The 12,814-nt window shown below is 37.1% G+C and overlaps 1 protein-coding gene across 1 annotated transcript in view; it reads left to right on the forward strand.

The window, feature by feature from the left end:
• The first annotated feature begins 4,991 nt into the window (after positions 1-4,991).
• Positions 4,992-12,814, forward strand: part of LOC144437119 (N-acetylgalactosamine-6-sulfatase-like) — a 32,584-nt gene continuing 24,761 nt past the window's right edge. The window contains exons 1-7 of the mRNA XM_078125977.1: positions 4,992-5,094; positions 5,654-5,777; positions 7,508-7,685; positions 8,431-8,641; positions 9,165-9,429; positions 9,819-9,922; positions 10,267-10,509. Coding sequence (XP_077982103.1) covers positions 4,993-5,094; positions 5,654-5,777; positions 7,508-7,685; positions 8,431-8,641; positions 9,165-9,429; positions 9,819-9,922; positions 10,267-10,509 — 1,227 coding nt within the window. The 5' untranslated portion in view covers position 4,992. The remainder of the gene's footprint in view (positions 5,095-5,653; positions 5,778-7,507; positions 7,686-8,430; positions 8,642-9,164; positions 9,430-9,818; positions 9,923-10,266; positions 10,510-12,814) is intronic.

A 12,814-nucleotide genomic window follows, 5' to 3' on the forward strand; every position in this document is an offset into this window, starting at 1 on the left:
CTCTCTCTCTCTCTCTCTCTCTCTCTCTCTCTCTCTCTCTCTCTCTCTCTCTCTCTCTCTCTCTCTCTCTCTCTCTCTCTCTCTCTCTCTCTCCATGTTGTATCAAACCCCATATCTCCCAAACCCATCTCCCTCTCATCCCGTATTCTCTCCATAACAATAGGTCATTATAACGTTATTTCTTCCCCTTCTCTCTGTCGTTTAAAAACCGGCTTGCATATTTGTAACGGTCAATGGAAAAATTGTGCACTCATATGTGCCTACAGTTACTAGTATCTTCAATGTAACATTTCAAGTTCTTTTCTATAAATAGATAAATCTGGAATGTAATTGTTATGAGCTGCGTTCTAGTAGCAATGTATGACAAATTTAAACATGAAAATGACCGATTGGAATGAAAAGCCATTTTCTTGACCCAACGAGGCGGAAATTGTCACGCTGAACTGTCGACAATCACCTGTCCTTATTTTCAGGTGTGCACGTATAAAGTGCTACTCACGGGTAGGGTCGTGATGGATGGAAACCAGAATTAAAACAAATGTTGAATCTATAAATTTCGAATAGTTTCTTTTCCACGCTTTCATATGTTTTTTTTTTGTAATTAAAACTTTTCATTTTAAAAATAAAGAAGAGGACACTGATAGTAAACTAGTCGACTGTCAGAAGACAATGTACTGTCGTATGAAAGTTTGAATGGAAGTCAACATGACCCAAGTCTTCCTGGAACATGATTTGGTTCTGATGCAGACTGTAAGATATGTAGAGTATACATAGCCGACGAGTATTACCAGCCCTAGGGTTAATTTTTTGCTATTTTAACATTGGATATTGATATGTGCTAAGAACTTTTGTAAAAATGGGGGGGGGGGGGGTGCGCACTGTAGTTTGGAGCGGAAATAAAGTGCAGCTATAATTGGTCCCTGAATCTGAATTTATATACTTTAGGTATCCTTCGAATCTGTACGATACGATGTCAACGGCGGCGTTAGCCCTTCTAGCCTTTATTTCTACCACTGGGGAATACATCAACTAATAAAATGTGTTCTGCGGGGGATTGACAGTACGGATACAGAAAAATCATGACATAGTTTGACCGTCAAGTATCTGTATGCCTATTGCCATCAGGCCAAATTGGTTGCATGTCATCTCTGGTATACCATGTGACCAACCAAATCCTAAGATCTGCATCATCAATATACTGGTATGACATGACTGGCTACAGATAAGGGTTAAACTTATTACACGTGAAAGTTCGTTCCTATCACTGACATCAATACATCTGGCAACGGTTACTTCTTTGTTTTATTTGACAATACAAATATATATATACATATACAAATATATATACATTACAATACAAAACTACCAAATATATACAAGAGTCAAAAAATTGCCATATCGAACCCCGTGGACTAGTAAGGCACTCATAAATACAAGAACACGGTGTTTATACTGTTACCAACTATAAGAAATCAAGAAACAAATAGCTATGAATATTAATACCACTAAAAGTATGTCAGAAATCATATATTCAAATAACAAGTCATCAATTTCTTACAACTGAAAAGCGGTAATGATGAAGGAAAATGAGTCCAATGGTTGACACATATTGATATAATTATTAATCATATAACTGATTATAGTATATATCGATACAAATATTAATATCACAATTGTGAATGTATTGAAATCACGATAAAATAAATATTCATCTCCATCATATAAACATCCATTCGGCATGTAATGAAAATATCACAGCCTCAATATTTACGTTTTCGCTGGCTGTTCGAATCAAGAGGTCATCCGCCCTCAAGCGTCTCCATACGTCATATACTGATATAAAATGTGAGGATTTGGCAAAAAAAAATTGTGTCTGGTCAGGACAGTTTATCTGAAGTGGTGCGACGACGCGATTTTTATTTTTTTTTTAATTTTCAACAAACCTGTCAGGCTCAGTCTACTATTTATGGCAGTTACCGTTCTTTTTATTTAGTACTTTAGAGCAAATGTGTATGTGCTTGTTCATGATTGGCGCTGCAGTTGTCTTCAGTGAAGTAGGGAGGGTTATTTTTGTGTTTTCTCCGCATCTGCAGACTGCATGGGCTGGACAAACACGAAAAAGAGGGTATTTAAGTGATGCGCCGGCTGACCAGAAACAATTATTTTTTGGCCTTTTAGCTCTCATAGGAAGGTTATTCCCGATATATATATATATATGCAAATAAGTCCAATAATATATTATGGTCTGTCATATTTTCATAAACGTTCATATATAGAGAGAGAACTACGACAGGGTTTAACAAGTTGTAGCCCCCCTCCACCTCTGCTGACAATATCTGGTTATTCATCCTAGACTGTAAACAGCATCGCCAGGGGCGTCCTTATCATCTGTTCCCGGGTGGAAAGGGATGATGAGAGCGCCAACAACGGCTGATCTTTCAGGTCAGATATCTCTTATGACTAAAAGAATTATAGAAATTCTTTGCACGACTCTACAATTCAGGTCTAATTAGCGACACTTCATGATGAGAAAACAAGAATTTCGCACAGACTTGTCAGTCCATATGTAAATCAATGGATTCACAGCACTGTTTAGGTGTATCAAGATTGCATTCAATCGGTGTACACCCAAAGGAATACTACTCCTGCTTGGGTCATACACGCCTACAATGGCTGATGGAACGAAATGGAGAATAAAGCAGAAAATTATCACAGCCGAGAATTTTGCTAGCTTTATTTCCCTTTCGGGCAAATGGCTGATATTCCCGCTATGCATCATCTTAATAGATTGATCGTGGATATTATATATAATCTGAGGTTTGACTTTGATTGCATTCTTTCGAACATATCTAAAGATCAACGCATAACAAGTGCCACTTATCGAAAACACTGAGAATACAGCCACTCCCATACACAGCGAATAAATTTGTGTGTTAGCTTGAGAGAAATCTAAATCACATAAATTAAAATCAGGATTGTAGGTTCGTTTAGCCACACCTGTAAGGGTCAATATGCTAGGTATCATACCATTAAACCAACAGAAAACTAACTGAGCAATAAACTTCCATCCGCCATAGACCTTGCGATAAAAGGTGATAGGCTTGGTGATGTGAATGTAGCGGTTAATCGATATAGCAAGATGAAACACGACTGTTGCAGATATGAGGCTGTGGTTTATACTGGCGAAGAAACTACAGACCCAGTCGGGTCCCTGCCATCGATCAGAAATAATAAGAATCGCATACATCGGCATAAAAATAATAGAAGTAAGCAGATCCGTTATTGCCATATTTACAAACAGTATTCTCAGTTTCGATCGTAAAGATTTGATTTTTATTACTGCTAGGACTATTAGTGTGTTACCAATTGTGCCTACCACACAACCAATCAGCAGAATTGATGCTTCAAATATCCGTTGTGCAGGATGTACGGTCTTCGTATGAAGGATATCCGAGGAAGATATATTGTGTTGATTCCCGTTGCTATTGGTGATGGTGGTGAATGGTATTACCATTCTGATTTTATATGGAAACAAAAAAATGTGAAAATGTAATTATGCCATTGCATGCGTCATTCATAGAAAACTCGGGAAAAATACTCGTGATTCTGAATGTTTTTACTAATATCTCGAACACCAATAGAAGTGACGACGAGGCATGTTGTCGTGACGTAGAATGGCCAAGGGTATATCATACATCCCGTATCTTCTGTTTGAACGTGTACAGCTTAACTTATGTGTAAAAATCATTTTTGTTACATGTATGATAGCTACGCGAGTATATTTACATATACACATACTTTAATCGGATTGACCACTGAAAATGACACTAATTAACATTATTTACATGACTGATTTGATACAATTATTACGTTTACTCGTTGAGTTTATTGTGATTACGTATTTATGGCATTGATATAGGTTATCAATATTAACACATAATTAGTTAGCTGTGTTAGGGGACTTTCTTTAATTATTATTAATTAATTTGGGTTTTTCTTCCACATTTTTGACCTTGCAATTTTGTTTGGCAAGTCATTTCAACTATTTGGTTTTTGCCTTAGGTTGAGCCAAATGTTGTGCTAATATCCTAACACCGTTACCGTGGGTAGTATAGCTCCTTGAGGGGGAAATGGGGGTAAGGTTATGATCCAAAGTATTTTGTATGTAAAGCTTACTATTACGTAAACAAAGCTACATCAACATAACGCCATACGGTGTTATTTATTTCTATCATCAGGTACTGTTTTTAGCAACCATCACTGATTGTCATCGCTTTCAAAATGTGTTTAAGCAACTAGTGAAACACAGATAGTTTCTGCCCCACTGTCTATGATCACCCCCCCCCCCCTTAAAGTTGTAGTAAAACTTGGCGAATCACATAATGTTTGCATTGAACTGACGGGTATCCAATGACATTGCCAATGATTTAGAAAGATTGTCTTTCACGTACTTTACATGTAATACCTCTAACTTCCCCAAATCAGGGGGGGGGGGGGGCAATTCTTAGAACTTTCCTTTCCAACGACAAACTCTGAGCTTGGACTTGGATCCCAAAAAGACTTTGTATCAAGAACGCTGAGCTATTTTTGCATATTAGACAGTACCTCTTTAAACTACATCGTGGTTTATAGTCAGTATGTAGTAGTTATTTTTGCTTGCATTGCATCGATCCTTCAAACGGCGTACAATATATTTTTCTTTTAAGTATACCATGGAAGTACCACCCACGATTTTACGAAAAAGTGGTAAAAATAAACAGTTGATTACACAGTACGCTGAGCACTCAGTTACGATTTTACGGGCTTTATTGCAACGTACAATTTACGAAAAATAAAACTGTATGTCATCTGCATCATCAGTGCATACATAGATCCTATACGGCGAAAGGTCTATGATGCATTTCTGAGGGTGCATCCAACAAGTACACTCAGTGCTCACATGACTCAGGTCAACGTCGCATAATTCCCATAGTGCTTTGCTCCAATGCAAACATGGCGTCAAGGAAAACATCGGCTGCTTCATTGCTACTCCTATTTTACTGCGTGCTCGTGGCTGGAGAAAAAGCCAATGTTATAATCATGCTTATGGATGATGTAAGTATCTTACCTTACTTGGATTTCGATTTTGTCGTAGAGAACTACCTAATATATGTCCAGAGCACCGATGTGTGTTGCCGTCCGTTGAACAGCTGACCGGACTTGTTTAACATTGTTGTTACATTGGACAAGTCATATGATGTCCTCGTGTGTATTTGTTTAACTTTGAGGCAGGGCTATTCGTCTAGCGGTTGGACTAATAGTTTTCGCCACTTTCCGCCCACCAACTTGGCGAATAGCCTAAACATTTGTTCAATGGACCCGGACGCACTTTTGACAAGAATTTGCAGCTCATAACATATCGATTTTGTCTACTTCGTTTAAGTTCGTATGTATCATGTATATGTTAATGTACATGTAATACCTGAGAAAGTTGACGTAATTGGCAGGGCAGCGCAACTATTTCACTTTAGATATGCGTACGACTCATAGTTTGGGATGATATTACATGTAAAGACCCATTTCGGATTAGGATTGTTTTAATAGTTAACCAGGGCAATATGGTGTAGACTCGAGTAATGTTATTTATGCCCAATGTGTTAATTTTCGCCAACAGATGGGATGGGGAGATTTGGGAGTGTTTGGAGAACCAGCCAAAGAGACACCAAATATTGACAAAATGGCAGAAGAGGGGGTCGTGTTACCATCATTTTACACAGCAAATCCACTGTGTTCACCATGTGAGAAAACATGCATTCTTTTATTCACTTTGAGCTTGGAGTAATTATGCTGTCAGTAAAATTACTCCAAGCTTTGAGCATGTCTAACAGTAGAAATTAAACAAAGCAATAAAAAGTTAAATTGCTATGGACTGGGGAAACATACTATAGAGAATGTAACAAAAATACTTGCATATAAATCCTTGTATTACACAAATAAATAATGTTATGGCCATGGGGAATCTGCATACATAACAGTGAGACAGTGTGCATAACAGTGAGACATTCTGCAGAACATGATACATTGTGCATAACATATGAGATATTCTGCATAACTTATGAAATGTTGTGCACATGAGACACTTATCCAGAATGTGAGACATTGTGCTTTAAACATCAGGTATAACACAGACATTGTGCATTATAACATAATGAGATATTCTGTATTTAAACAATAATGTACGCCCTCCCAGCCCATAATGGACGAAAGCAAACTTTGAACGACATAATAGACAGCCGAGCCCATTATGGAGTGCAACGTTTGCTTGAGTCCCTTTATGGACTGGGAGGGCGTACATTATTGTTATTATTTTATAGTTTTGCCAATTCCAGTGAATTTGTAGACCGAGAAACGCAAAACAACGTATAATATACACAGCGCTGAACATCGTCTGCCATGTTCGGCCCGGAAGCTGAATACTAATCATAGCGACACACGTACGTACACGTACACACATGTATACACTTCAATGAACTGCTGTGAACACAAATCTTTTTAAAAAATATTCTTATGGTGTTTACCCCATAATTTCCCTGTTCTTAAATACCCACACCTTTATTGCCTTACGGAATAAGCTTGTATTGTTATGCTCGTTCCGGGGCCGCGATGCCCAATAACGGAGTACATTATCAGTAATAATGTACAGCGATGACGTCACAAAATTCACTGGAATTGGTAATGCTATAATATAATTAGATATATTGGACATTGTTATGTAAATTCCAGTGGGGAGAACCTTTAGATCACAAACTGTCACTGTTGTGCCCCTCTATTGTCTAGTAAAGGTAAAATATTTATCATAGTGTGTGTTACTGTACAGAAATGTACATTTACATACTTTGAATGCCTACCATCAGTACTTTCCTGTACTATTTGTTATAATATTAAACACATGTTAAATTTCTAGTTGTGCTGGTACCATAAAGTGTGGCAAGTGCATACCATAGGTGAATGACCCAAAATCCAAATATCACAAACAGAAAATATATTACCTCAACACTGAAATTCAGTGGCTTCTAATTCTACAAAACAGATAGAGTTGGTCATCAAAATGAAACCTATAAAGTACGTATGAGTACTGGAAACAATTGAAATTTAGACACCTCTAAAGGGACATTGGGCCATGCTTTCCATGTGATAGCAATTTCGGTGTTACAGTACTAACAATCATTTTATCAAAATAGCATGTTACCTCTAACATATTGATGGTCTCATTCCTATTGTTTGGGTTACAATCCAGGCTAGGGCACACAACATATATATTGGGCTCATTTCTTCAGTCTTGCCACGGTGGGTACTCTAACATCCCAAACCCTAATGTTTCTATTGTCTTCTTCATTGTGTTGGGTTACAGAACAGACTAGAGTTCACAACAAATATACATGTTCTTCAATCTCATTGAAATGTATCTTGTTGATAAAATTTGGTGAAAAAGTTCAGTAATCCATCCACACATATTTACTGTTTTCAGCCAGAGCAGCTTTCCTGACTGGTCGACTACCGATTCGTAATGGTTTCTACACCACCAACGCACATGCAAGAAATGCATACACTCCACAAAACATAGCTGGTGGTATACCATCCCATGAAATATTACTACCTGAGCTCATGAAGAATGCAGGGTACAAAAGTAAAGTGATTGGTAAATGGTGAGTGGGGCATTTCATCTAGGTTGAGTCATGAAGTGGTATCCTTACTTACTGCTAAAACAGGCATTATACCATGCATGAGCCAAGTTAAACAGAAAAATTATGGAATATATACTCTGGTCATTCTACGTCACGACAAGGTGTTCGAAATATGACTCAAAACTTTCAAAATTACTTTCAACGATGTTTCTTTGATATTACTGGCACTGGTATAATTATGTTATTCTCCAATATTTTCTTCATTCAGCTGGAAAATACTCATGACCTAAGGGTTGTCACTACGACCGTCACTATGAGTCGACTCGTAGTGACAAAGGCACATTAGATCACTTGTATTTCCCTTGGCTGAATGAAGAAAATACAAAGAAATAACATCTAATTATTCACCATTATATAACATATACATTTATAATCAAAGTTGATCATTTTACAATTTTAGGTTGTTTTACTTGATAGATAACAACACTTTTACTGCTGAACACAGCAGGGTTGCTATTGAGGGAAGTTTCATTAGCTGAGTATAGTTAAACAAAATTCTCTCCAGTCATAATCCTACTGTGTTGAGCAATAAAAGTCCTCTTAATACTTAGCAAGTAAAACAGCAATCTCAACTGTCAAATGATCAACTTTGATCATTTAAATGTGTATACTATGATCAGTCTTCTTGTGAAACATTCCGTTTTAGCTATATGAGTACAAGGTGTAAGAAGTTTGATACATTCAATTTTTGTAATTTCTCCAACAGGCACCTTGGTCAGCAACCACAATATTTACCATTCAATCGTGGTTTTGATGAAGTGTTTAGTGCTCCAAATTGTCATTTTGGTCCATACAACAATGTAAACACTCCCAATATCCCAGTGTATAAAAACAATGAAATGGCTGGACGGTATTATGAGGACTTTCAGATTGATAAAAAAAGTGGAGAATCTAACATAACACAGCTGTTCATTCAGGTAAGCTAGAATTTATTACTACCCAGATATATAGATATATCGGTAGTAGAGATGCTATCTTTATTATTATGTATTTTAATATTGTTTTAATCATAGCACCTTAAACATGATGGGTTGGTTGGTCATTTAGAAATGTGCAGACTATTTTTAGAAATGTGGAATAAGTTCACTCTATTTTTCCACATAAAAACAGACTCGACATATTTCCATATGTTTCTTAATCTGAGTCTACAAATTTTTCCACATATGAATTGTGCCAAGTATAATATAATTACATTGTAATGGTAATTTATGTATTCATTGAAGATAATATAATCATAATTTCAAGACAGGACTTTCATTATCTCTACCCTGATTGATCAGTTTTTTGGGACACTGAGTTCTCATCTCTATCCACAATCCACTGCAGGGGAACTGCGTTTGCAGTTCTGCAACAAAATGTAGTTGTCTCCAATCATGTAGTCTTATGTATCTCATGATCTTGATGTATCTCATGATCTTTCCATATTACATAAACCTATAGGAGGCCCTGAGTTTCATCGAGTCAAAACACCAAGCCAAAGAACCGTTCTTTCTGTACTGGACACCTGATGCCACACATGGACCTGTCTATGCATCTAAGATGTTCCTTGGTACGAGTCCACGTGGTACCTATGGTGACGCTGTCAGGGAGTTAGACTACGGAGTGGGACAGATCCTCAATAAACTTAAAGAACTCAACATTGATAATAATACATTTGTCTTCTTCACATCAGATAATGGTGCAGCAACCTATGCAAAAGAAAATGGTGAGAAATCATGTATAGTCACTTAGTGGTGAAATATCTGTTTGTGTGTGTATGTATGTATGTATGTATGTATGTATGTATGTATGTATGTATGTATGTATGTATGTATGTATGTGTGTTAGTGTGTAGAATGTATAAGTGTGTCTATGTGAGTATATGTAAGTGTGTGTGTGGTTGTGTCTGTGTATGTTTGTTTAGTATAGACGATGAATGTGTTATGGCAGAGTGATTAGAACAGTGATATGCAAATTAATTTTTAAAAAATTTGATTTTTTGTCAAAAGATTTAAATTCAAAATGTAAAGCAAATTAATTTATAACATGGTATGGATGTTCCTTAGTAAGGAATACAGGAGTGCACGACACTCATATTAAGTCATTCTGTTTCAGGTGGGAGCAATGGACCTTTCCTATGTGGCAAGGAGACAACTTTTGAGGGAGGCATGAGAGAACCTGCCATTGCACGATGGCCTGGACATATCAAGAAAGGACAGGTATAATAGACAACATATGTAAATGATAATAATCATAAACATACAAATATGTATAGAATGATAAATTGATCCTAAATCAAGTGGAAAACCTCTTTCCGTTGAGACTGTTATACATCTTATAAAACATGCAGTAATGATGAAAGATGATGAAAATGGATATGGAATAAAGCTAAAAGATAATGAGACAAGTGAGTAAATATACACCTACTAATGTAGACATTTCCTTTAAATACATACTCACATAGAAATGATCGCATTCATCTAAGATAGCGACAACTTCCACATTGTACACACTTTACACCACATGAGGTGAAGTCTGACCTTTGACCTTTTGTGACTCACAGGTCAGCCATCAGTTGGGTACAATCATGGACCTGTTTGCTACATCACTAGATATAGCAGGGGTAGATCCACCAGGTGACAGGGTCATAGATGGTACCAGTCTTCTACCAGCACTGGTGGATCAAAAACTCAATGAAAATAAAACCATTTTCTATTACCGTGGTGATGAATTGATGGCAGCAAGACATGGCATGTACAAAGCTCACTTCTGGACATGGACAAACTCAATACAAGAGTTTAACAAGGTTTGTGATCACTGAAACTCAAGTTTTTGACATTTGAATATCAAATCATGTATATTCAGGAGTATAGTGCGTTTGTGTCATATGGAACACGCAGCATAGTAGTTAAAGGATTTCTGTAGAAATGTGTGATGGTGTTTGTGTGTGTGTGTGTGTGTGTGTGTGTGTGTGTGTGTGTGTTTGTGTGTGTGTGTGTGTGTTTTATCAAATGTCAATCCATTACCCCCCGAAACCACCACCGCTGTAAAGCCACAAAATGTTGTGAAGCCACGCACTCGGGCTTCACAGTTTTGGCCCTCCTAATACGCTTAAAAAGGCATAAAAAATGCCTAGAAATGTTCTCAGCGATGGTCCTACTTTTTTGTCAAAAATATAATATGTGCGAAAATCGACGTGAGTGTTCGCAAAAGTCACCAGGAAAGCACGCACACATGTTCTAGGCACATAGCGCCACCAAGAGTTGAAATCGTTCATGTGCGCATGCGCGTATCTCTGTAACTAGTGAGTGAACTCGTGTAAGTTTGCTGTTCACTTATGAGTACTTCCAGCTCCAGGGAGCATTCACTGCCTCGTGGCAAGTCCTGTCGTTGGAGTTTCCTTTTTCTGAAGGTTAGTACATCCACCATTCATACTTTGCTAATAATGACTATCATTTAAGACCATTATTTCAGAATTGGCGACACTATTATTGTGTGTCCGTCACAGTGAGCAAACTCGATTGAATATGGCCGCTCATATGATATACATCTTAGTGCTGTAGACGTTTTTGAATTCATATATTTTTGTCCAAATTTTCAGCAGTTAGTATTGTCAAACCTTTCATCAAAGGATGGGTGCATTCATCTGCTTGAATGTGTGTTTTTTTATCTAAAAGTAGTCGCTCATGTTCCAGACAGGGGTGATCTTCAAGGGCTGTAAAATTTTAGTTGATGGCAACAGTCTGAAAAACGAAAGCACAGAAGCCAAGAGTACTGAAAAACGAAAAGTCACAAATGAATGAAAATATAGACCCTGTTTATGTGGACAGCACAGAATTTAAACTTTACCATGGGTTATTACAGAGATATTAATTATGTTCTTGTACATGTATATTTGCCATGTTTAATAGTATTGTTACAATAAAAATGACGCAAGTTCACATGGCGGAAGTTCACCATTTGTAATTTTATAAACTTACAGATAGTTACGTAGTCGCTACTCAGCTCAGTCCCGCTATTCGCTAACTCAAAGGTCAAATGTTCACGTTTTTAATAGTACCTCAAATAAGGAAGCATGAGGATTTTGGTTCGATATACACACTGGCCCGCTATCCCGAGTCTAGTAACTTTCTGTAAGGACCAATAAAACTTACTAAAATGCGCATGTAGTCCTATCCTACATACGGGATAGTGACTTTTCAATATTAGGGAGCTCAGCATTCAAAATGGTGGCGATACGGATTCACGGTCACCGTAAGGTAAAATTCATTCGATTTTTAATTTGCTATTGTAACCAACTCTGATTGTCTATTCCGAGTATTCGCGATAAAATTATCAGTTTGGAAACGGGGTAGATTTTATATGAGTTCGTGCCATAACAGCTTATGTTGTGTAGTTTTCGAAAAGCACGCCCTGTGAGAAAGTCTCCCAACAGGCGATCTCGCATGATTTCGTATTTATGTACAGTGCGTAGTCTTTCTAAACAGTAATTTTCAGATCAGTTGCTATCTAAACTACGTTTCTGAGTTATTTATTTGGTAGGTTATAAAGCTCCCTTTATAAAATCACTGTACAAATTGGACGTAAGCGTTCGTCCGGCCACGTTCAACTGAACTGACTATAGTGAAGCTCAATCATAACAATGGTTGCTGTCAAAATCGATGACGCAATTTGATCGTGTTGTTATCGGTGCGTCGAATTTCAAATCACATTAGTTTGAGGGTCCAATACTTCTTTTATTTTGTGTCAGTGATTTTATTCAGCAAGAAAACAACGTGTTCTATGTTTTTGCTGTGATGATCGTAATTTTTACCGGGTACAGCCTACATTGAAGCCATGTGGCACTGCTAACAGTAACAATAACACGATTCCGTTCAGTGTTGCGAGATCGTGTTTTTGGGAACATTTCTAAATACACGAAACCAGTTATTGAATGTGTAGTGGATATTGATATTCAGTTTGAAAAAAATCAAAATCCTGAACTTTATTTTACGATTGGTTTTGTCATTTCTTAGTAGTTATAGGGCCAACTGTATCACGTTTAACGTTTAATATGTCAACCCGGAAGTACATAGACATGAAAATAGACTAAGTGTAATTAGTAACGAAAT

The sequence above is a fragment of the Glandiceps talaboti genome, chromosome 7, assembly GCF_964340395.1.
Source record: "Glandiceps talaboti chromosome 7, keGlaTala1.1, whole genome shotgun sequence".
In the NCBI taxonomy this organism is placed as follows: Eukaryota; Metazoa; Hemichordata; class Enteropneusta; family Spengelidae; genus Glandiceps; species Glandiceps talaboti.